The sequence below is a fragment of the Amblyomma maculatum genome, chromosome 4, assembly GCF_055883805.1.
Source record: "Amblyomma maculatum isolate TAMU_Amacu chromosome 4, ASM5588380v1, whole genome shotgun sequence".
NCBI lineage: Eukaryota > Metazoa > Arthropoda > Arachnida > Ixodida > Ixodidae > Amblyomma > Amblyomma maculatum.
The window spans coordinates 9,616,526-9,639,357 of record NC_139347.1 but is presented as its reverse complement, the minus strand read 5'-3'; the positions used below and the strand labels follow the sequence as shown (position 1 = coordinate 9,639,357).

The following is a 22,832-nucleotide window of genomic DNA, read 5'->3' as shown; positions in this document are numbered from 1 at the left end:
GAGTGCGCTAAAATATTTGTTCTGCAACTAAAAACTAGCTTGACCAAAAAGCTTTAAAAAGAAATCACAACCTCTTTGAAACATATTGCTCTATAGGGTACCTGGACTCATTTCTTTTTGTCTACCACGCATCAGCAGCCCTGCAGTAGTTTTTTTTTTTTTATTACATTCAGATCCTCTTAATCATAAAGCTCAAATATCGTCAGCGGACTGTTTTGGGCGGGCATCGGCAACTTGCTGATAGCATCGATGTAGCGCCAGTAAATGGAAGGGTGGCTCTGCAAGACAGTCGCGAGAGCACCGTCACAGTTCTTTCCCATCGTGGCTACGACTGCAACTCTAATGCGACTAATGACGAAGCCAGAAGTTATGAAATCACGAAAACATCACTATGCGATTTTACTTGATGTCATAGCCTCCTTTATACACTCTGCTGCGCTTTTCCCTCAACTTCACTGACGTAGCCAGTCTGCTCTTTTGTGCAGACGAAACTTGACGTTGGCGACACAGTGAACTGAAAAAAAGTCATTTTGTACTCATACGTTAATGATCCCGTGTGTTGTGGCACAGAGCAAGCGCACGGTCTACATGTGTCGTCACCGAATGTCTCGTACTGGGCCAAACTTCACCTTCCCCATTGTTTTTTAAGCATTAATATTTTTAAAAAGCATATAATTGATGTTCAACTTGCTATAATTACCTATATGGCTACAAAACAAGCAGATAAGTTATTTTGTATGCAAAAAAAAAATGATAGGGATGCGACATTATCTGCGAAAATGTCCGCGATCTGTAATATTAACGGGCGCTACATACATTCGTTTTTATAAAACGTTCGCAGCCATCACCATGTCCAACAGCGGCCATTTTTCTTTTGTTCTGATTCATGTGTCGGATAATTTATAGATATGTAAGACTATTTATTAATCACGCCCTCCTTGTTGAAAACAGATTTTTTAAAACGATTTTGTTTGTTTGCTGTAGAACACCTATATAATCTCCTTCCTCGCTAAATCCAAATAAACTTGAAAGGCTTAATCGTTTTAACCTTTTCGCTCATGGTTGAAAAGTAGTCATTTAACTTCATAGTTCGTTTTTATCAGTACTTATAGTGAGCGCCCATAAACTTCCTTGTTAAATAACAGGCGATTTTATATGATACGATAACTGATAACAATATATATGTTTAAGACCTCTGCCCTCTTGCTTGATAGAGAATTCCATAAGTGACTAATGTGCACCCTAACCAGATGCATCCAGGGGGACACTTGTCCTTATTAAAGAACGCAGATTTTAGTTTTCGCTGCGCAGCGCTGACTCAAGCGAAAGTTTGCATTAGTACGTTTCTTCTCTTCTTTTTTTGTGAGATGTTAAATAGCAAGCGGCCTTGAGTTATCTGTTCCACTTGTCCGTTGCCGTCTGCTTGGACTGTTTGCACAACCACGGCCCCGCGCTGAGCAAGCATCGTATTTCCTCCGAGGTAAAGATGTTTTGTTTTTGCGTTCGCTTTTTCTTTTTCCTCGAACCGCTACGTGACTTCGAGAGGAGCGACAAGACAACCCGGGCGTTGGGATATCACACATGTGTGGCAGACAAGTCACAGTGCATCTGCTGACGTTTACGTGGTCGATTTATCGTCCACTGCGTCTTCGCTCGCAGCAACCATGTAGCGTGAATGAAGACCACGTTTAAACAGCTTGCAAGGTGTTTTCTTTCGCAACCCATTACGTGTCACTGAACCGCATACGCTTGCGAACTGTATCTTGAACAAACGTAGTAAGTTTGTTGAGCAGCCTCCTCTCTCCAAGCTGAACGGGTTCTCCTCAATGACAGGCTCCTATGGTGGCCTTGGCGATTGATTGGCCACCAGGTAGCGTCAGACCTTTTAATCTGTTCGCTCCGGTGCGCGAGCAAAAAAAAAAAAAAATAAGTTTATTTTCCCGCATTTGTGGCCCGTACGTGTGCTGTGCAAAGAACATCTCCATGTATGCTATTCGTTCTTGTCTGGACACAGCTGTGGTAACTTGTATCCGTCCAGTTGTCCCCCCGGTGGCTCGTTAATGTCGAGATTTTCGCACATGCCTGAATAGGTTATCAAGCCTATTGAGCACGGTGCGTGTGTGTTTGGGGGGGGGGGGGGGGGGGGGGGGACACTTTATTTAAGAGCGCAAATTAAGTGTTCAACCTATCAACACGAGGCACCTCGCAATAAATATTGACCGTTTGGCAGTATAACAATGCAGCCACCAAAATAAAGCTGTATTTGAAGCCCCTGCTTCTGGCCTGAATAATGGATTCCTCAGTTCCTAAACGTGCCTAGGCAACGAGGAAAATGAAGGTTTGGGAGATTTCGGTTTGCAAAAACGTTTGCTGAGATCTGAGCGCCATTACTCAGTGTTCTTATAAGCTTCGTTATTTATGAAACTAGCCAGCTGAAAGCTTAGTGTTTAGGCTTTCGGCATCTGAGGCGCTTGTAAGAGATACATACAAGATTATTCTATAAAATACTATTATTCCAAGATAATGGCTGGTTAAGCACATTTGAGTTATTACCATTTATTACCTATTCGTCTGATATGCACACCGTCACACCTACACTGTGACATTGAGAAAAAAATAAGCGGTAGTTTAGGTTGGCTAAGCAGACATGCCGACAAAAGCAGCATTTAGCATTCGTTTAGGTAAGTTCTGGTTTGTTTAGCTTTGCGTTGCTGTGTATTTCCCCGCATGTCCAGATAAATTAATTAAGATAGAAGAGGAATTAATTAAGACCTTCTGTGCAACTTTGCTATAAGAGGAGGCGAAGACGGTGAAGAGGACGACATCCGAATCGCAGCCTGAAGTACTGGCAGTTTAGAACGTGAAGGAATCGTCTACCGAGACGGCCCAGCGTTCTAACGCAGTGGCCAGCGAATCTGAGCTCTTCGCCTCGATCGACGTAGGTTGAAAAATCACGTTTGGCCGGTTTTCGTTCGAGCGGTAGTTCGAAGGATGCTTCACAGCCACCACCGAAAAAGCCAAGAATGTGCTCAGTATTGCTGATGCATTTTAGAAAGGCTAGAAAAAATGTAATCTATATGCCCTTCACAAGGACATAAGATGAATTGAGAGAGCGGTATTTGTGCCGCATTTCCAGCTGTCATCTTCATGAGATCATTTACCTTACCCAGTCGAAGCACGTGGTCGCAGAAGACAATTTACACCGACAGACATGGCACAGCTCCGGCGTCACTTATGGCTCGGACACTTCGGGGCAACATCCCTTAAGTGACCGGCGAAGTTTCTAATGTGGGCATTGTGCAAAGCTCAACCCGTTGGCACGAGTTTCAAATAGGGCACGGCGTATACAGTTTGCATCTTTTCTGATGAACTCATGCAGTTTTTACCCCTCTCCAATTTCCACCATCGTTTAAAGCCGATTATTTCTCCGTCCTTGTATCCTGCACGCATACTGGTTAGTTTCCTAGTCCTTCCTTGCCATTTATTTTTTTATTACGATTAACTACAGCGCTCGTTGGGAATTATCATAGGGGTTAATTGCAAATATAGAGGTAAAAAAACAAACAGAAGAGAGGAAGTGAAAACATACACTCAGTTCTAAACAACACACAAAAAGAATTCGAAGTGGCGTTTTAACAAATACAATGTAAACACATTCAATGCCAAATATAAAATACCCACGCAACAAAAAATTGTTACTCAGTTTCACAAAAACAGGTTCATATAATTTTCTCAGGGGCAGGTGAAGAATTGGGTGCAGTACGACGTCCTCCGGAAGTAAATTCCAATCTGAAAATCAGCAAGGAAAGAATGAAAACTTAAAGGCATCTATGCTACTTTGAAATGGCCTGATTTTTTTTTTTTAGAAATTGTCTCGTCTCTTAGACTGATATTGAGGTGGTTTTAAACATGTGTCCCTCTCGATTCCTGTGTTACTGTAGTTAATGTTGTTCAAAAGCTTTAACCGGAAGATTTTCCTACTTGCGGAGAGCAGTTTTTAACCTATAGAATTTTTTTTTTTTTTACTTGAGAACCTCTAATTTTGTTGTCGTAGATGGCCGTGACAAATTTTTGCAGCCCTTTTTTGAACACGCTCTAACTTATCTTCAAGTATTTTATGAAGAAACTCCGAGGTTTCACCGCCCATCCTTCACTGTCCACATTAATATTTGTTTCGTGCTATTATCCTCACGCGAATAATTACACAAACATTCCATGTTCGTATTGGATTAAGTTATCAAGAAACTATTCGTATTTGTTCGGCTAGCGAAGCTAGCCTATTCGTAGTCGATTCGGTCTCGAAAGAATATTATTAACACACCCCTTGTGGCTTGTGTTGAAATCACCGAAGGATCTAAACCAATATGCTGTTCCGCAAAGTTTTTCTGAGGGCATACATATAGTTTTGGGGGATGTTAGTACACAGTTGAAGACTGGTTTAGAACAAACGGTCGTACTTCGCATGTCATGCACTGCGCTTTGAGCTCGTTGTCAAAACCGCCGCTATGGCCCACCGGAATATTTGAGTTTGTTAAGTGTCTTGAACATCTTTCCAAAGACTAAATACTGGCAATTTGTACGCCTGCAGCAGAATATGCAAACACTTGAGTTCGTGCCTTAGGGTGCCTGTCTGCACGAGCGCGCGAGATCAAGGTTCGATGCCGCACCACTAGCCGGCATTTAAGCATGGTGCTCGCATGCGTTTCTCCGGCACTTAACAGATTTACTGCGCATCCTCGCAGGCGGTACAGCAAACACTTCGACTTAAGTTCGCATATCCGATTCAACCACATCGTCGAGTCCGTGCAGAGAACGCCGTCCGATGGTGCCAGTGGCGGCAGTAACAACCACTGGACGGTGTCCGGACGAGACGCGGCCACTGGGCAGGAGTTCTCGCTGGTCGCGGACGCTGTAGTGGTTTGCAGCGGCCACCACGCGGTGCCCAAGTGGCCCGATGCGCCGGGGCTGCTGGACACGTTCAAAGGCCGCGTGGTGCATGCCCACGAGTACCGCAGGGCATCGGCATTCGAGGACCGCCGCGTCCTGGTGGTTGGCATGGGCAACTCCGGAGGGGACATCGCCGTCGAACTGAGCTACGTCTGCCAACAGGTAAGGAAGCATAATGCATGCCTGTTTGCGTGCTCCAAGTGAAAACTGATTAGCCTCTTTCTCTGACAGCAATTACAGGGCGGACCAGGTCTGCCGTTATGGATAAGAGTGACGCTGCTGAACACACTAACGGACACGTTGCACACAACATAAATACCTATGAAAGTGTAACACTGAACAGCCGTCGCTGTAGCTATTTTTATTACATGCCTTTAAATGCAGAAAAGAGCTACATACATTATTTACAAAGTAATCAGCCTGTAGCCGAAAAGTTCAACTGAAACATACAACACAACACCACACAACTAGAATACGACTTATCCAAACTTCACTGAAACGGTGGCAAGGAAAGACAACACGTCAAGAATGGCAGCCAGTCTGGTTGATAGTAACTTCGTAAGTGTCTCTACGTTGGTGTACCATCTGTTCTAAATGAGTACTGGGGGAAACGGGATGCTCAGCATTCCGATCCAACATACGCGTTTTCCACAGGCTGTGCAGTGCAAGGGAGAAATATCATGTCAAAGGTTTCGTGGTCATATTGGGTGGCCATTAAGTAACGCACACTGTGGGAATTCAAAATAAAGTCTTTCTTCAGTGTTCTTTGTAGAACGTCCCAAAATAATATTGCATCTTTGCAGGCAATAAAACTGTGTTCGGTGGTTTCAGGTGTATCACATAGCCGACAATTACCAGACGAAAGAAAATATTTTTTTTTGTGAAGCCACACTTTAACAGGTATAACTTCGGCATGACGTTTAAATAAAAACGTTTTGGTAGAAGGTGAGATCGGTAGCTAAGTTGGTAGAGCCCCGGGCGCTTCCGGAGGCCGTGGGTTTGGTTCCTACCGACGACAGGATTTATTTTATTTTATTTTCTAATCAATTATCTCCCTGACGCACCGTTATTTAATATTCACCAACATTAAATATCCTCTGTGTTGTTCCTGATTTCAGTGGAGGTTACTTATCTTCGTTTGCATGTATTTGCATCATTTTTGGCAATTTTTGGCATTTTCCCCACCGTCATGGTTGTCTTTCTGGCACTTGGATGTCAAATCGCTCAACTGCAATGCTAAAATTCATTTACACACCAAATTTGATCACGCTTATGCAGTCAGTTTCATGACAAAGGTTTTCCTTCTCTACCCCGCGGAAACAGATTTTCATCCGCGCTAACATGATCATCCGAATAGCAGTACAGGTTTTTGTGACTGTAATGAGCAGCCATTTTTTCTACACCACTCTGGCGTTGATATGATAACAGGCTATCAATTGCTGCATGTGCTTAGATGAATAGGATAAAAGACACAGAAAGAAGCCTTAGATGCAACAAGGGTAGCCTCGACCGTTGGATTAGAACGGCTTCTATGAACACTCAATGAGAGTGAATTTCTGAGACAGTTCGGGACACAAAAGCAGCATACCGTTTGTGGCGGTACCTGTGACTTTTAATTGATATTATATACAGCTCATTCAGCCGAAAAGCTCGGGTTAGATCCCGACCGCCGCCGGCTGCGTTTCAATGGAGGCGAAACGAAGAGGCGTCAGTGTGCTGTGTGATGTCAGCGCACGTTAAAGATCCCCAGGTCGGGAATAAATATTGTAGTTGTGCGCGAAACGCTATTGCGTTATACTTTTAACGCGGAGCTTGTGTGTGCCCCTGGGTTGCATCGAAGGGCAGCAACAAGTTTCAAGAAACCGCGTCCGTGCTTACAGATGAAGTCATCGCCCGGCACGCTGTAAGGAAAAAAATGTAAAAGAAATATAAAAGTAAACAATTAAGAAAGCGAAAAACATCATCCGCGTGCGTTTGCTATCGCGTCGTGCCCTTAACGGCTAAGCCTAAGTGTCCCCCTAATCTTTTAATTAAGAATTTCGATTATCACATGATTTTGGTACCATTCCTCGCAGGATTTAGAGCGAGCTTAGCTCATGATTTTAACATGTTCTCGAGTATAATGCTGTCTCATCAAAAAAGACGAGTAAAAGGCATGGCTACCCTTTTATAGGTACAGACAGAAGGACAGGTCATGCACAACCTTTGCAGCCCCTGTGAATTCACGGTCTATCTCAAAGTCAGACTTTATGAAGGCAAACTTATTCACTGCAAAGGCGGACTTTTCTTTGCTGCAGCACATCTTTGAACTGCACAGTTGAACTAAACGGGAATGAAAAGGAGAACATTCTCTCTGATGGCTTCGACAATCAGCTAAATATCTGCCTAGCTAGGCAGACAGAAATAATTTGATTCAGTGGAAACCTTTAATGAGCATATTATATGCAGTGACGATGACGTATAGTGTAAGTATTTCAGCCCTGTGCGAATACCTTCACAAACGTCTTTGCCGTTGGAGAACAGCAATGCTTAGGCAGACCTGGTAAACAATTCAATTCAATGAATAGCAAGCAGGCAACCATGGTGACGGGCAGCTCTTGTTCAGATGTAAATCCAAATAACAGATACAGGGATCCACTTGCACCAATGTTACGAAAATGCTTCTCAAGGCCCGATGGCTTTTCGCTTCTAACTGAGTACATGTTTCATATTTCGTTTTATATCACGAGGCTCTTATGCAAGAGGGTTAGCAGAGGTACCAAATTCGTGTTTAAGAAACGCTTCGGAAGAAGGAGACACTCCTCGACAAAAGTGACACTGAGCAGGTGATGCACAACGATCCAGGAAGATTACAAAAGGTGTAGGCGATTTTAGAAAAACGTGAATGTATTACTCTCCCTTCATGTCGCTGAAGCACAGCTACGTAGCTAACTGGACACGGAGACTACTGGTATGCTTTTGGACATTGCAGGCGAACAAAAAATAAATGTTACCCAAGAACGATTTGACACGTGATTAAACTGTGTCCCGAAATGAAGGTTCCCGAGAAGTACGGTGAGCGTTATACCTAAATAGAGAAGTAGTACTGCGGAGTTCCTTGTCGATGATTTTCTTCACCGCCTATCTACTTCCTTAAGCTCTAACGTGATTAGCAGCTAACAGAAATAGCACGCGTCTTTTGCTATGCACGTTGAGCAGCCTTCTGCTGCCAGAGTCTTGGATACAGTGCTTCAGGACATTAGTACGAGAAAAAGAAATGCATCTATACACATTGGGGATGTTGGCGAGTATATGTAAGATATTTTGAATGGGTGTGCGCCGTCCCAGGTCTACCTGAGCACCCGACGAGGGACGTGGGTAGCGCCCCGTCTGGCTCCTGGGGGCCTACCCATGGACGTGAGCATGTGCACGCGAGCCCTGAACACGGCGCGCTCTCTGCTGCCTTTCGACCTCGGGGCTCGAGCCTTCGAGAGAGTGCTGAACAATCACTTCGATCACAAGATGTACGGATTGCGACCCTCACATCATGCTGTCGATCAGCAGCCCTTCGTCAACGACGTCCTGCCCTCCCGGATACTTACAGGAACCGTGCAGGTAACGCCACTGGGTTGAGGACAAGTTAGTTATCTGATACGTACCTGAATAATTTCTGTACTTCTTGTCACTCACTAGGACCAAACGTTTACGCGCGGAGAACGTGTTCTATCAGTTATTGTTCATATCGTTAAATCGGCTAATTAGGCAATCTCTGAAGTACTAAAAGATTAAATATTACTGAAATATTAAAGCATCGACCTGGACATACGATCAGACAACCAATCAATAATTTATCAGTGTGTGCCAATGAATCAATTAGTCCTATTATAATAAAGTACAGATGGTTTAATTCAATTACTCACGGATTATCGTGCAGCAGCATGGGCGTATTCACAGGATTTTGTTTTCGGTTCTCAATTATGAAAGTTATTTTGTTGTGTTAATGAGGCGGACATGCTTCTAGACCGCACTTTGCATGTGTGCTGCAGCACTAGAAGTTCCGAAAGCACTGCAGAATCTGCAGCGGAGAATTGCGAAAGCCTGAGCGTAGCTGTTGAACCCGGTATATCGCGCGCCCCTTGTCGAACACAACCAGATTTCCATTGAATGCATGAAAGTTTACCGGCGTTCTATAATTGTTTTACAGGAAAGGAATGTCCCAGTTTTTTTCTGTGGGCACCTGAAGTCCCTCGGAAAGGTTAAAGGGGAAATCGGCTTCAGACATAGGGTTTTGCGGGAAGGCAGGTAGTAGTGCTGCAGCGCTAAAATATTTGACAGTTGAGCGAATCTGCAACGAGTCGTTTTTTCATTACTGTTTCCCGCACCAATATTTACATGCCACGCAGATTCGTGGAGGCGTATCTCGATTCGGCCCAGACTACGTCGAGTTTCGAGACGGCTCTAGGGTTGTCATTGACGACGTGATCGTGGCAACAGGCTACGTCAAACACTACCCGTTCCTGCCACCTGAGGTGGCGCCCAGCGTAAAAGAGGAACGCGTGGAGCTATACAAGTTCATCTTCCCCGTGGGTGACCCCAGCGTGGCGTTCGTCGGTCTTGTGGACCCAATCGGTGGCTTCTGGCCCGTCGCAGAAATGCAGGCCCGCTACGTGGCCCGCATGCTGGCCGGCAGGATAGCTCTGCCCGACATCGAAGTGCAGAGGAAAGAGGCAACACGCAGGGCATCCTCGCAGCCCATCGACAGTGACCGCTACGCTGCACAGGTAAACGTACAACATTAAGACTGAGCATAAATGAACAAAGCACATGCACAGGACCGACTTGAATTCGCGCGTACATTCTTGGCGACAGATAATTTTATTTATTAGGCTTATTTGTAGGCTAAGCAATCTCGTCCATATTTACACCTGGTAGCTGCAAACCTCATACACCTTTATGCGTCGTTTTATACACGCGGGACAGCGTGAGTTCATTGACACTCGAGCGATGGAAGCTGCTGTATCCTAACTGCTACCCGGGTAGAAGTTCCTGCAATACAGCTTTGAACATATGGTACGTCAAGAAAATAGCTTCTGCAGCTATTTTCTTCTTTCTTAAGGTTACTATAAGGCAGAGAAAGCAACTAATCTGCGCTGGTGTTTATAGCTGCAGTCACAAATATGCATAAATTACTTAAAAAAAAAACACAAGCGACAAGCGGCGCCAGCCAAGTCAGCAGCGAGGTTCAAAAACAAATAAATTGGTATTTTGGTTAAGTTTCCTTTATGAAATGCATTTAGCTCCTGCCGACTACTTCTGTTCATTTGAAGTAGCACGTAATTAGGTGGCTTGTTTATAGGAATACAGAAACGACTCAGCTGCACTGAATGTGATTACCTCAAGCGGAATGTGTTCTATTCTGATAGATTTTTAACGTAGGCGTGAATTCGGCAACAGCAGCGACGAAATTCCCGGAATTTTCTGCGCAGGTCCACTGGATCGCATACATGGACGAACTAGCAAGCCTTATTGGAGTGAAACCGAACTTGAACAGAATGGCTGTCACGGACCCTGTTCTGTACCGGCGCTGCGTCTTCGGACCCTGCTTGTCGTACCAGTTCCGGCTCGAGGGCCCCCATTCGTGGAAGGGTGCCCGCGAGGCCATCCTAGGCTTTCCGAACCGAATTGCCTCAGTGCTGACACCCCTCATAGCTCCGCAGGACACACGCCTAAGCAGGGCCACTGCAGGGGCTATTGACGTCGTGGCCACATGCACTGTCATGATAATGCTGGCGTACGTGCTTTCGCTAGCGTTATGACTGTCTCGCTGCACTCCCATTACTGTTGACTAGTGTTACTGTTTGCTATCGCCTCACACACTGGGCAAGGCGTATCACTCGTGCCTGCAAAACTAGGTCTTATGTGGAGGAACCACGTGAATGCAAGTGAGAAAAAAAAAAAGGGTTTAGCCAAGGCCTTATAGTGGCATCATCGCTTTGCCACATTGGTTCCTTTGGTAGAGTCGTCAATATTGCCAGCAGGAAGTGTTATTTTGACAAAATGTCGTTGATTGCACCTGAAAATGTCACACTGAACACGCATTTTACATGCTCTGTACACAATAACCCACATGCTGCGAGAACGCCGGTAACAATTTGTGCTGCCATCATTTTTTTTTTTCGTTTTCCATGAAGAATGGAGCAGCAGCTTTGGAGTAACAGTTTTATACGAGAGGTTTTGTATAGCTCGCGCAGTTTCTAGGGGGACAGCAGATAAACCGCACATGTCGCGTATGTCAGTAAATTAAAAGAACCCGCACAATATTTTCCATCTGCTGGCGCAGGATGAAAGATGCGTTCATTTTTTTTTTATTCACGTGGCGTTCAGTTCAAAGCAGTAAAAAGGATTTTTGGGAGAACTGCACAGCAGTCAGTATGACATACGTATACGTTCATGCTCACGTCATTTCATTGTGAAGTTGGCTTGCTTCTTATGAGCCAAGTCGCATCAGGCTCTTCCTTTCAAGGTTAGATCTAGTCTACTAAACCTTGCAGCACTCACTGATATTATAAACTCTATTTATACGTTCCCCTGTAAAATTCTAATGCACGCTTCACTCGACCCACTCGACAAGTACACGCGACGCACAAAGATCAGCAACAGCGTCTGTTTAACAAAAACAAAAGTCAGCGCGGTATTTAAAAAAAAAAAAAACGGAAGCCAGTTTATGGTAGAAACGGAGACTACGTAAATTACCGTGCTATTTTGTTGGCCGTTACAGGCAAATAATACACCAGTCATGCAGCACTAGGTCTAACAACAGCAGTCCGGAAATCGTATTAAAGGCGTGTCTGTTCAAAAATTATTAAACAGATGCAGTCAGTGCACGCCACATATGCCTTTTTCCCTCTGAGAATGCACACATGGCTACCAGGCCATTTAAACGCTTGAGTGACTGTACAGTTAATGTGAAGAATTTCACATATATGCATCCTCTGTAGATCGCGACGACAAAGAACTGAAGTAATTCGCATATTTGAAAATGCACGGATGACCGGTAATATATCGACTTTGGCATTGATGTGTGCATGCGACATAATTTGTCGCGTACTGCTCGTCACGGCAGCTTTCGGGTTAGTGAAAGTCGCATAATGCCACGCACTCGCAATACATTTAAACACGATTGCATACTGCACAGCGCTGCTCGTATGTCACTGATTTTAGCTGGTGAGACGGATATCTGCCCCTGAAAGTTTTTATTTTTTCTGAATGTTTCTATATCATGCGGCGCCACACACACCAAGGCACCGCGATACGACGAGTCAATGACGGGGCAGGGGGGGGGGGGGGGGGTCAGTGCAGCAGTGCAGAATTATGCTATCTTGCACTCATTTATATCAATATTTACTTCTCCGAGCCCGAATTTTTCATGAGATCTATGGTGCGGGGAAGACGAACATTTATATTCTTTTCTGTCAATCTTTGTTCTCGTCCCCAAGGATGAAGATGGAAGTAAACCACGTTAGTTGCATCAAGGTAAGAATGATCTGCATGTCACACGAATATAATCCTGCTCAATTCTCAGAAGTTTCACAAGGCTCTGTTCTCCCAACTGTGGCCAGGTGGTGACACTTAAGTAATACGCACAGAAACGTAGATATAAGTATAAAGTGGACAAAATAAAGACAAAACACCGGTGAGTTTACGTTAGAAATATTGGCTGTAATTGGCAGAGATACCATGGCTTTTTCGGGACTTAATCTTTTCCACCTGAAGTGAGTTTGATCCTTCAATTAGGCTCTAGTGTACTATGATCTGTTGATAAGAATCTTTATTTCATAGTGGTGGTCTAAAGCGAACACAGCCTAGCTACAGCCAATAATTTTAAACATTTCATTTACAGCCGAAGAACACACACTACAGAGTGCACATCTATAAAAGGAACTTTCTTTCACCCTGCTATATCTAACTCACGAAGTCCTAATGTTCCGGGCCTGCTGCCTAAGAGGGCAGCTTCACTAAAGAAAGGGAAATGGAAATACAAAACGAATGACCCTTTCTGAGCGCTCACTGTGTGCTGAGGACGGATCCAAATACTCGAGATGTCGTGTGAGTTAAGTCACGTCCGTTATAGAGTGGGAAATTTATTAAGAAAAGTAGGAAAGCAAATGGGTTCACAGGGGTCACGTAGGGGGATCAGCAACTACTCCAGAAGTACGTAAGCTGTCTTTTTAAGGTTCTCCAAACTCTTCACTTTTACCTAGAATTTACTTGTGGCTTTCAGCACTGAGGTTCACAGATTGCACAGTATTTTAGCACAAACGTCTGTAGCGGAGTCTTTGGGGACAACACTTGCTTGCATTGCTAGAGACAAAGGAAAAAAGAGTGAGAAGGAGCGAACATTTTTCGCACGCAATGATAAACCACGTGAGGCTAGCCATAAACCACGTGAGGCTAGCCAAACCCGCCTCGCTTGAGCGGAAGGGCATGGGAAATGAGGGTGTTGCGTGATTTAAAAGCACGAACAATTTTCGGTCTAATAAATGTGAATGGCAAGTTAACAATCACCTACGCATTAACTTTACAAATCACGGAAGAGCACGATAAATGGCGAATCACACTAGGAGCTCAGCCATTATTTGAGGGCTGAACCTGGGCAACGCAAACGTATGCCGTCGCAGGACTGCACAGAAGCGGCAATTGTTTCCTAGCATGCATGTCTTTAACTGTGGCTCCGTGCTTAGGGCGTTGGACTTCAGAGCCAGAACCATGGGTTCTATAACGTCCCTATAAACGCCACAAACCATACGAAAAACTTGCATTTCGCTCAGTCAGTTTGAAAATGAACTACATGGCCAAAATGATATTGTTTCTTAGTCGGGATACGTGATGTCTCGTATTCAAAAGAGATGGGGAGGTAAACAGACAGCGAGTGAGTTAAAATTTGATAACTATAGCGCGAGAAAGAGCACTGCGAGAAGAACGGACATTCAAAGTCAGTGACAAAATGGCCTGAAAAAAAAAAGAGGAAGGAGGGGGAGGGGGGGGAGGGGAGCGATTGGTACGTACCGACAGAGGTTTTCAGGCACTGCCAGAGTCCGCAATGTCACACGATGAACTCTGGAAGTCTTGCGGTCAAATGCCTTTTAAATTTAACTTCACCACATTTTATAAATTTCGTGGGGCGATGCAAATTGCAGCGTCAGCGTCGCTCTACACATTCAAAAACTTCAAAAAAAAGATACAGCTACAAAGCCACCTATGATCCCAAGCACTCATGCCCACTAGAGGTTCACCTCTCCTCGAACAGTTTCCCGAGCATTATCCATCGGTCGCAGCCGCAATCGCTGCTGCCGCTTCAATCTTGGCTCCTTTCTGCGCTTTCGGCAATAGACTAGTCTGGGTTATCGTTGTTCTCGGCAGCCTGTCTGGCACGGCCGCGGTCTCTGTCTTTAGCAAAAGTGGCTTCCTCTACGCCACGCTGCCTCTTCTTGTCAAGCTGTCTGGTGGATTCGCTAGATCCACGTGGATTCTCCTGCACTTGTCTAGATGGCGTATATGTATGGAGTATTTATCTAGGTTAATTCAAGAAGCGGTGCAGATGGAAATTCATGAAGACAACGATATTCGTCGACAGCATGAGAGTGTGTTGCAGTTGGAACTTGAAGAAGACGACGATGTTTGCTGCACAACGCGTGAATGTGCCGTAGTTTTCACGAGGCGTGATCGGCTGCGGCGATAGCTTAGTCGATATGCATGAACCTTTTACAAACTACGAGAACGACAATATCACATCAGTGCGGCGCCGCATATGACACAAATAAGCAGCACTGTACTGCAACAGTGCAGAGCACGGCACTAAGAGGGAGGTCTCTTCTGCTGCTGCGGCGCAGTGGTTGGGCAGCTCGACTTCTGATCCCAAGGATGAGGAATTGAATCCTGGCTACGGTGGCCGCTTTTCGATGGAGGCGAAAAGCAAGGCACCCGTGTGCTGTGTGATGCCAAATCACTTTAAACAACCCCCTGTGATCGAAATTTTTGGAGCCCTTCAATACGGCGTCTCAATTATAACCTGAGTCGCTCTGGGATGTTAAACCCGATAAACCAAACCAAATTAATCCATCCCTGTTCGAGCAATGCCTTGGCATGCAGTTCTCTTAAATGAAATATCTTCTTACTGAAGTAGTCTTTTGCAAACAAGAAGTCACAATGTCGGTCCTTCATGCGCGTTTTTCAAATATTGTGTAGGCCAATTAAAAAGAAAATGTCTGAACGATAATAAAAAATAGCACTTCAGTAAGATATAGAATCCTGTGTGTCAAATGAAACCTTTATTCCACGTCTGTTGCAAGATACCCCAGAAAAGTATCGCATCTTTGTTATTAAGAAGCAATGATCTTTTCTTATAAAACATCACAGAGGCGGCGAATTACTGTGGAGACGAAAATGCCATTTCTGCGTAATCGTGCTATAACGGGTAATCTGTGCGCAGGTTATAGAGAAAATGCTTTGTACATGGCGAGAGATGCATTTTACGTACTTTTAGGAGTACGTCATGTCCCGTTAAACCAATATACATTGTAGTACATCGGCGTAGGAAAAAATATAGAAATTAAATCCTTGTACGATTGTATTCTCGGCATTGAAAACAGCAACCCAGGTGAAAAACAAACAACTAGAAAACGAACAGCCAGATACACCTATAACATGGGCGATCATAAATATGAGAAGACATAATGAGGGTCGATAAAACATTCACTAAATTGACTTTCGAGATGCACGTACCAAAGGGTGTGGATTGTCATGGAAAACAGTAATCGTGAAGCCGAGATCACCTGCGCTTGCAGGCCAGGAAAGTTTATGACGCCTCATGATTCAAGAGACGAATTCCAAACAAAAGTGACGAATACTGTACGAATTCGCAGAACATAAAGCCTTGTACAAATTAAAATTTGAAGTGCATAATAAATTTCTGTATCAAAGAACAGATTGTAGGCGGTCGTCCTGCCAAAAATACATTATGGGGGACAAACGTCTGGCCCTAGCGCTTAAAGGACTAAGACATCTAATTTTTGAGTTCGTGTTTTATCATTTGTGATGATGTCTAGGTCATTACTGTACATGGATCACCACGTCGCCTTCGCCTACCACTGCTGAATAATGTATAATCGAATTTCAGTTCTCACCTGCTTCGGTTTCGGTTTCAGCAGTCAGGCGATGGCCGTGACGTCACAGTCAAGTCTAGGTCACACGAGAGATGAAAATGCAGCAATATAATCATTGCTGTGTCATTTGAATTCACTACACTGATAAAGCTAGCCCGCCTCAAGAACGGGAATCCTTACAAGTGAAGAGTGAGCGATTACATCGCTGTTTTTTCATGCCGCACATCAAGAGATGATTGTGACGTCACAGCCACATCTCGGATAACGAAACCGAAACTGGTGAGAAAAGGAAATTGAATTATAAATTATTTAGCGGTCGTAAGCGAAAACTGCATCAGAATTGATATACAGTAATTACTTAAGCAACATTAGGAAGAAGAAAAAGTCACCAAATTTGGTGTCTATACTCCTTTAAGAGTTAGTCTGTGCTCTTTCCAGTGAGGTTCATATTATTTCATTGCAATACACACCGTGCTGAAAAAAAAAAGCGGTGACAGGACAGTTCTCTCCTGCCCAGGCCAGGGAAGCTGATGTGTTCTTTCTGGCGGGTGTTGGAAACCCAGTCTGGGTAATGTTTTTTGCGGGACAGGTGTGGCCAAGCGCTGATGAAATTTGCGCATGTGCAGTGTCTAGCTAGCGCAGACGAATGACCTTGGGGGAATGAAGACACCGATGTTTAAAGCAGAGCTTGAGAGCTAGATCGCTTTCAGGTTTTCTTGGGAGAAGCATTCTTCATCAGTTGGTCCTCAGGTGGAGTCCTTGCCTTCTACAGGGAGCTAACAGCTGCGAGAAAATTTTGGTTCGTCTTTTTTTATGAAGCGGAGTCTTAATTGTCTACATCGCGAAAAACTTCCGCTGTTGGCGAAATTCTCTGCTTTCTGAAGAGAGAGAGAGAGAGAGAGCAGAACTTTTTATTTATTCCAGCGGATGAAGAGGCTCCGGCCCTCCGTCGCTTGAGATGGATGGCTGGTGCCCCGCCTCAGACGCAGGCCGGCAGACGTTGGCCGGCGGCGTCCCAGGTAAGCTGGATGGCGACTAGCTGGAGCCCTGGGTCCGAGCAGTGCAGCATGGTCTCCCAGAGTTACGGCGTCAGATTTAGACCCCTCCCGGGAGAAAAGGGGCAGTCCCACAGGATGTGTTTGAGGGTCCCTCTCGAGTCACAGTTTGCACAGAATTCAGATCTTTCTCCTGGAAGCATACGGCTCAGCAGGAGCGGGTGTGGGAATGTCCCAGTCTGAAGGCAACGCCAGGCGACGGCTTGCCTGCAATTTAGGGTAGGGGCTGGAGCAGCAGCCACCCGTCTACTCAGTCTATAATGCTGCAGATTTTCTGTGTAAGATTTGGCACACTCTATGCTCCCCGCTCCAAGCCCCCCCTCTCTGCCGCCGGCTCGGTGGTAGAGCCCTCGAGCCATGGTATGGGCGGATTCGTTGCCTGGAACGCCAGTGTGCGATGGAGTCCAAATCAGCTGTATAGTTCGCGAGATTTGTGATTGCTGTAATATTCGAATTGCATGGGGAGCAGTCAACCCACGACTGTAATTTCGTATGGCAGTTTTGCTGTCGCAGATCACGAAACGCGCCTTTGTCTGGGCGCAGGCTAGAGCTACAGCCACTTCCTCAGCTGCCTCAGGAGATCTAGTTTTCAGGGTGACCGCGGTGATCGGTCTACCCGAACCATTCGATACCGCTGCAACCATAAAGGGGCTTGCCCCTCCGTCAGCATCTACAAAGGCTACTTCCTCCGGCGGCAAGCGGCTAAATTTCTTACTGAGCATTTGAGCTCTTTTTTCCCGACGCTCCGTATGGTGTTCGGGATGCATGTTTTTGGCAGCGGAGGTATCCATAGCCTGTCCCGTACAGCCATGTCTATTTCAGATTTTGTCTGAGCGCCTCCCCAAGTGTCGATGCCCAGTTTTTCTAGAATGTATCTCCCTGCGGCGGTTAGGCGGAGCCGTTCTACCTGTGAAGTGCGCACCGCTTCCGCGATCTCATCCCACGTGTTATGGATGCCCAGTTGTAGGAGGCTAGCGGTGGAAGTACAGCGCGGGAGTCCAAGGGCTCTTTTAATACTTGTGCGGATGAGGCTCTCTAATTTCTGTCGTTCTGCTGCCTTAAGGGGTAAGTATGGCGTAGAATAGCTGATTCGACTAATGATAAATGCCTGGATTACGCGCAGAAGATTCTTTTCCTTTAGTCCTCTGCCTTTACTCGAAACTCGGCGGATGAGGCTAACTGTTTGAGATACATGCCGCTCAATCCTCTTAATTGTTTCTCCGTTGTAGCCATTATCTTGGAGAAGGAGACCTAATATACGGATCTGCGATACCTGGGGAACTTGATGTCCTTGTACCGAAATCTGTATATCCACTTAACGCTCGTTCCGCAGGCACCGTGGATAGTAAATGAAGAGTTCTGATTTTTCCGGCGAGCACGTAAGTCCACGTTTTGCTACAAACCGCACGATCGTGTCCACCACCTCTTGTATACGTGTGTTCAATTACGGCATCGCTACCCCGGCTGATCCATAGTGTAATGTCGTCAGCATAAATACTAAAATTTAAATGAGGGTAACGTCGTAGTTGTTCTGGTAATTTTGCCATTGCTACGTTGAAGAGAAGAGGCGAGAGTACCGAGCCCTGAGGAGTACCCCTGCTGCCCAGAGGGAAAAGTGATGATGTGCTATAGCGGAATTTAAAACGGGCACTACGCCCACTCAACAAATTTTTGATATAGTTATACGTTTTTGTCCTTACATTCAATGCTGATAGGCCGTCCATGACTCCCTGGTGCGAGATATTATCAAATGCCTTCTTTAGATCGAGGCCAAGGATGGCCTTAGCATCTTTACTCTTGGACCGAATAATGTCATGTTTCAACTGGACCATGAGGTCCTGAGTCGAGAGATGAGAGCGGAAGCCTATCATTTCCCGCGGGAAAAGGTCGTGTCTATCAATATATTTGGTGAGCCTGGTTAGGATAACATGCTCTAGTAGCTTTCCCAAGCATGGTGTTAGGGATATTGGCCGTAAATTATCTATCCGAAGTGGCTTACCAGGCTTGGGTATGAGAATAATGTCAGCCGTTTTCCACTGCTGAGGTATTTCCCCTTTCTCCCAGCACTCCTGCATAAGCTGAGTTAGTGCGGCTACCGATTGGTCATCTAGGTTTCGCAGTATTTTATTAGTGATACCATCTGGGCCAGGCGCCGTGTTGGTTCTAAGCCGAACAATCTCTGCTCTTACTTCTTCCGTGCTAATAGGGGCATCAAGCTCATCATTGGCGTCCCCTAAGTAATCTGGAAGGGGCATCCTGCTTTTATCGGCAACATACAAGTCTTGCAACTGTCGAAATAACTTCTCGTCATCTCCTGGAAAGGAGTGTCTAATCTTCATGAGGTTAGTGCCTACTTGAGCTTTCAAGCTCTCAGGGTCCAGAAGGTGACGAAGAAGTCCCCAGGTCTTAGGCATGCTCATATTATTCTCCATGTGTTCGCATCGATCCCCCCAGTTTTGCTAGCATAGCTTGAAAGCTTAATCTTCAATGGCCTTATTATGCCGAACTATCTTGCGCCTTAGGTTACGATTCCACCGCTGCTCCTTAAGTCTCCGTTCCATTCGTTCCTTTGCCTCCCACATGCGGAGAAGACGACTATCCACTAAATCCGGAGCGTTAGCTCATCGAGATATTTAGTCGCTGCCTTGACGTCGGACTTTAGTTGTGCAACCCACGTGTCGAGGTCGGTTATTTTGCCTTCATTGTCGCCTGTCCTGTTGTCCCGAAATTTGTCCCATTCCACTATCGCCGGCTTTGCACGACATTTGGGCCCGGGGCCACCCCCAAGTTTAAGCGCGATTATGTAGTGATCGCTACCGAAGTTCATGTGCGTGTTGTTCCGCTGGGGACTGAGGGTGCGCCTAGATAGTGTGAGGTCGGGGGATGTATCGACGCTAACACCGTTCCCAATTCGTGTCGGACAGGTAGGATCTGTATGTATAGTGCACCCTAGGTCTTGTATATCCTCCCACAACTGCCTCCCTTTTGGGCAAGGCGTACAGTATCCCCACGCAGGGTGTCTTGCATTGAAATCTCCCATAATCACTAACTGATGTTCCCCGCTGACTTGCTCTGCTTTTCGGAGCGAAGTCCTGAATCTGGCCTTGCGCTGCATGCCTCGGTGAGCTGTAAATATTGAGGAGGAAGATACTGGGCCCTAGGACTGGTTCCCAGGATAATCTCCACAAAAACATTTTCTGTCTCTGGCGATGCGAGGTCGTGTTGTACTGCTGCCATATTTCTTTTAACTAAAGTTGTCACTGCCGCCCGCTCCCCCTTATCGTAGTGGAATTCTTGGTATCCCGACAGTTTAGTCGGGCACCCGGTTTCCTGAAATGCTAATGCGAGAGGCGCATGTTCTATCGTTGTGAGGAACTGCTGCAGCACCGGCCGTTTCCTTCGGAATCCGCGACAGTTCCACTGCCATATCTCATACTTAGCCTTGCGAGCCATGCTTACTCGCAAGGGTCTGTTCGATGTTGTGCTGTCAGGCGTTGATGCCTAGCAGCTCATTCTGGAGTACTTGATACTCCTCAGCTTGTTTTTGCACTGCCCCCACAAGCGCCTGGAGTTGGGAGGTGATTTGATTTAGGGAGGCGGCCATCGAATCTAGCACCCCCTCAATTCGGGTCACCCTTTCTTCTACTGACTTTTCCTCGGAGGGATCCTCGCGTACCTTCCGTTTTACAGGTGGAGGGCTTGCTGTGTCAGTGATCATGCTATCCTCTTTTACGTTCTGCGTATTGGGCCTGATATTGAGATTAGTGGCTGTGCCAGATCTGGACTGCCCCTGCTGTTGCAGATTTTGAATTCGACCTCGAAGGGAATCTACTACCCCATTAAGATTTTGTAGCATGCTTCTAAGCTGTCTTTCATCTCTTAGTTTTGCCAATTCCTTCTGGGAGACCATATCTGCGAAACGCACCCCCTGCTGTTCCTGGCTGCCGCTCCGCCGCCAGGCGTCCGCCAGGTCCCGTGAGCTGGAACATTCCACCAGTTCCGTCTTCTTGCCGTCTAGCCGGGGAAATAATTCGTCCCTGGCCTTGAACTCTCACCCTTGCTTGATCTTTGATCTGCTGCGCCGACCCGTCGGGGGTTGGTCTTGAGCTTGCGGCTGTTGATGTTGCTGCTGTTGCTGTTGAGTCAGCTTGTATCATGCCTTCTTCTTAACGTGATGCGGGTGCGATACATTTCCTTGCACTTCTTGTCTCCGAGAATATGGTCTTTCCCACAGAGCATGCACTTTGGCTCACAGCGATGCTCCTGTGGTGGGAGCTCCATGCCGCACCACCTGCATCTTATGTTGTCGGGGTCCGGGCAGACATCTGAACGGTGTCCAAGTCTCCCGCACGATTCACAAGCTTAATATTTCTTGCGATAAAGTTGGCACTTCAGAGGCATGCCTCCATAGAAGATCAATCGGGGCACCTCCGCTTGCTCGAAGAGTATAAGCACCGTCTTGGAGTCTTTTCCAAGTCTCCGGGCTCCAACTACTCGAGGATTGTTGAGGCAATCCAACATATCCAAGATGTACTCCACGGAGTGGTATCGAGGTATGCCATGAATTACGCCTTTCCCACAATTTCCAGGAGACGCTAAGTAGGCAAATGTGTCGATGCGATTTTCTCCGCAGGGGATGTGGGTAATTTTTGAATACTTTGCCATCTTTTCTTTTTGGCTGGTGCCAACCATAATCGAGTTTTGCTTTTGGTTGAGTACAACGACGTCGTCCTTATTTTTGGAGGGATCGAGTCCTGCCGCCATCTTCACCGCGTCTATCGCGGTCACTTCTCCACCCTGTAGCAATTTTGTTAGGCCGCCTCTCGGCCGCAGAATGATTTTGTACGTGCACGGCGGCAAACACGTACTGTTATGACCGTGCATCATCCGCACTTGCGCGCTCTATTGTTCGCCTGTGGGCATGGATAAGTGCTGTGGATATGTGCTGTTGGTACAATGGCGCTAAGTGAGCCTGTTTCCATGAATCCTTTTGTAAGCCTGTTTTGCTTTGTGGAGACCCTGCAAATGCCAAATTGGCCCTGTCAAGGGAACGTCTAGAAAAATACAAAGAAATGTCCCCCTGCGGGAAATAGCCGGAAGTGCTTTCGTTCAATTGTTCACCCTTCCCGTCGAGAAGCGCTATCGTCCAGTGAGGAATGCCTACTGTCCAAAGGAGACGACAGAGTGACACGTCCGCTGACGTACAGGACAAGAAACGAGCAAGGTAATTACGGCCATTAGAGGATTTCCCGGGAATGCAGGAAAGATTTGCAATTGCTGGAAAGGGACAATGCTGGGAGCAGTATGCGGCGCGCACGTGCACTTGGGTTTCTGAGAAGGAAATCCACTTACCGGAACCAGCATATCGAATCTTTGCTGAAGAATAGAAATGTACCTCCTCGCCGTTCCCAAGCTCTTCCCGCCAACAAGTGACCACGCCCAACGAAACAATGCCGGACCAGTCAGTGCATCAGACCATCAGTGCAGTGATGTGTTCGATTGGATTCCGATATCTGAGGGGCGTGCCCTGGAACTGGTTGGTCAGCATCTTCAGAGAGGGGCTGGACATAGGGGGTTTTAAGGACATTGCAGAGCACGAAAAGACGTTCTGAGCCCTGGGTAAACGGCTCATCCAGACGCTTCTCGCTATGAACTCTTCACGCTTGCCATTTTGTTAATATACCCTTCT

The 22,832-nt window shown here is 46.1% G+C and overlaps 1 protein-coding gene across 2 annotated transcripts in view; it reads left to right on the top strand.

The window, feature by feature from the left end:
* The window catches only part of LOC146190265 (flavin-containing monooxygenase 5-like), a 51,435-nt gene extending 40,185 nt beyond the window's left edge, over positions 1–11,250 (top strand). For both annotated transcript variants that reach the window (XM_084600719.1, XM_084600718.1), the window contains exons 3-6: positions 4,743–5,109; positions 8,275–8,541; positions 9,330–9,707; positions 10,413–11,250. In XM_084600719.1, coding sequence (XP_084456845.1) covers positions 4,743–5,109; positions 8,275–8,541; positions 9,330–9,707; positions 10,413–10,742 — 1,342 coding nt within the window. In that variant the 3' untranslated portion in view covers positions 10,743–11,250. The remainder of the gene's footprint in view (positions 1–4,742; positions 5,110–8,274; positions 8,542–9,329; positions 9,708–10,412) is intronic.
* The last annotated feature ends 11,582 nt before the right edge of the window (positions 11,251–22,832 follow it).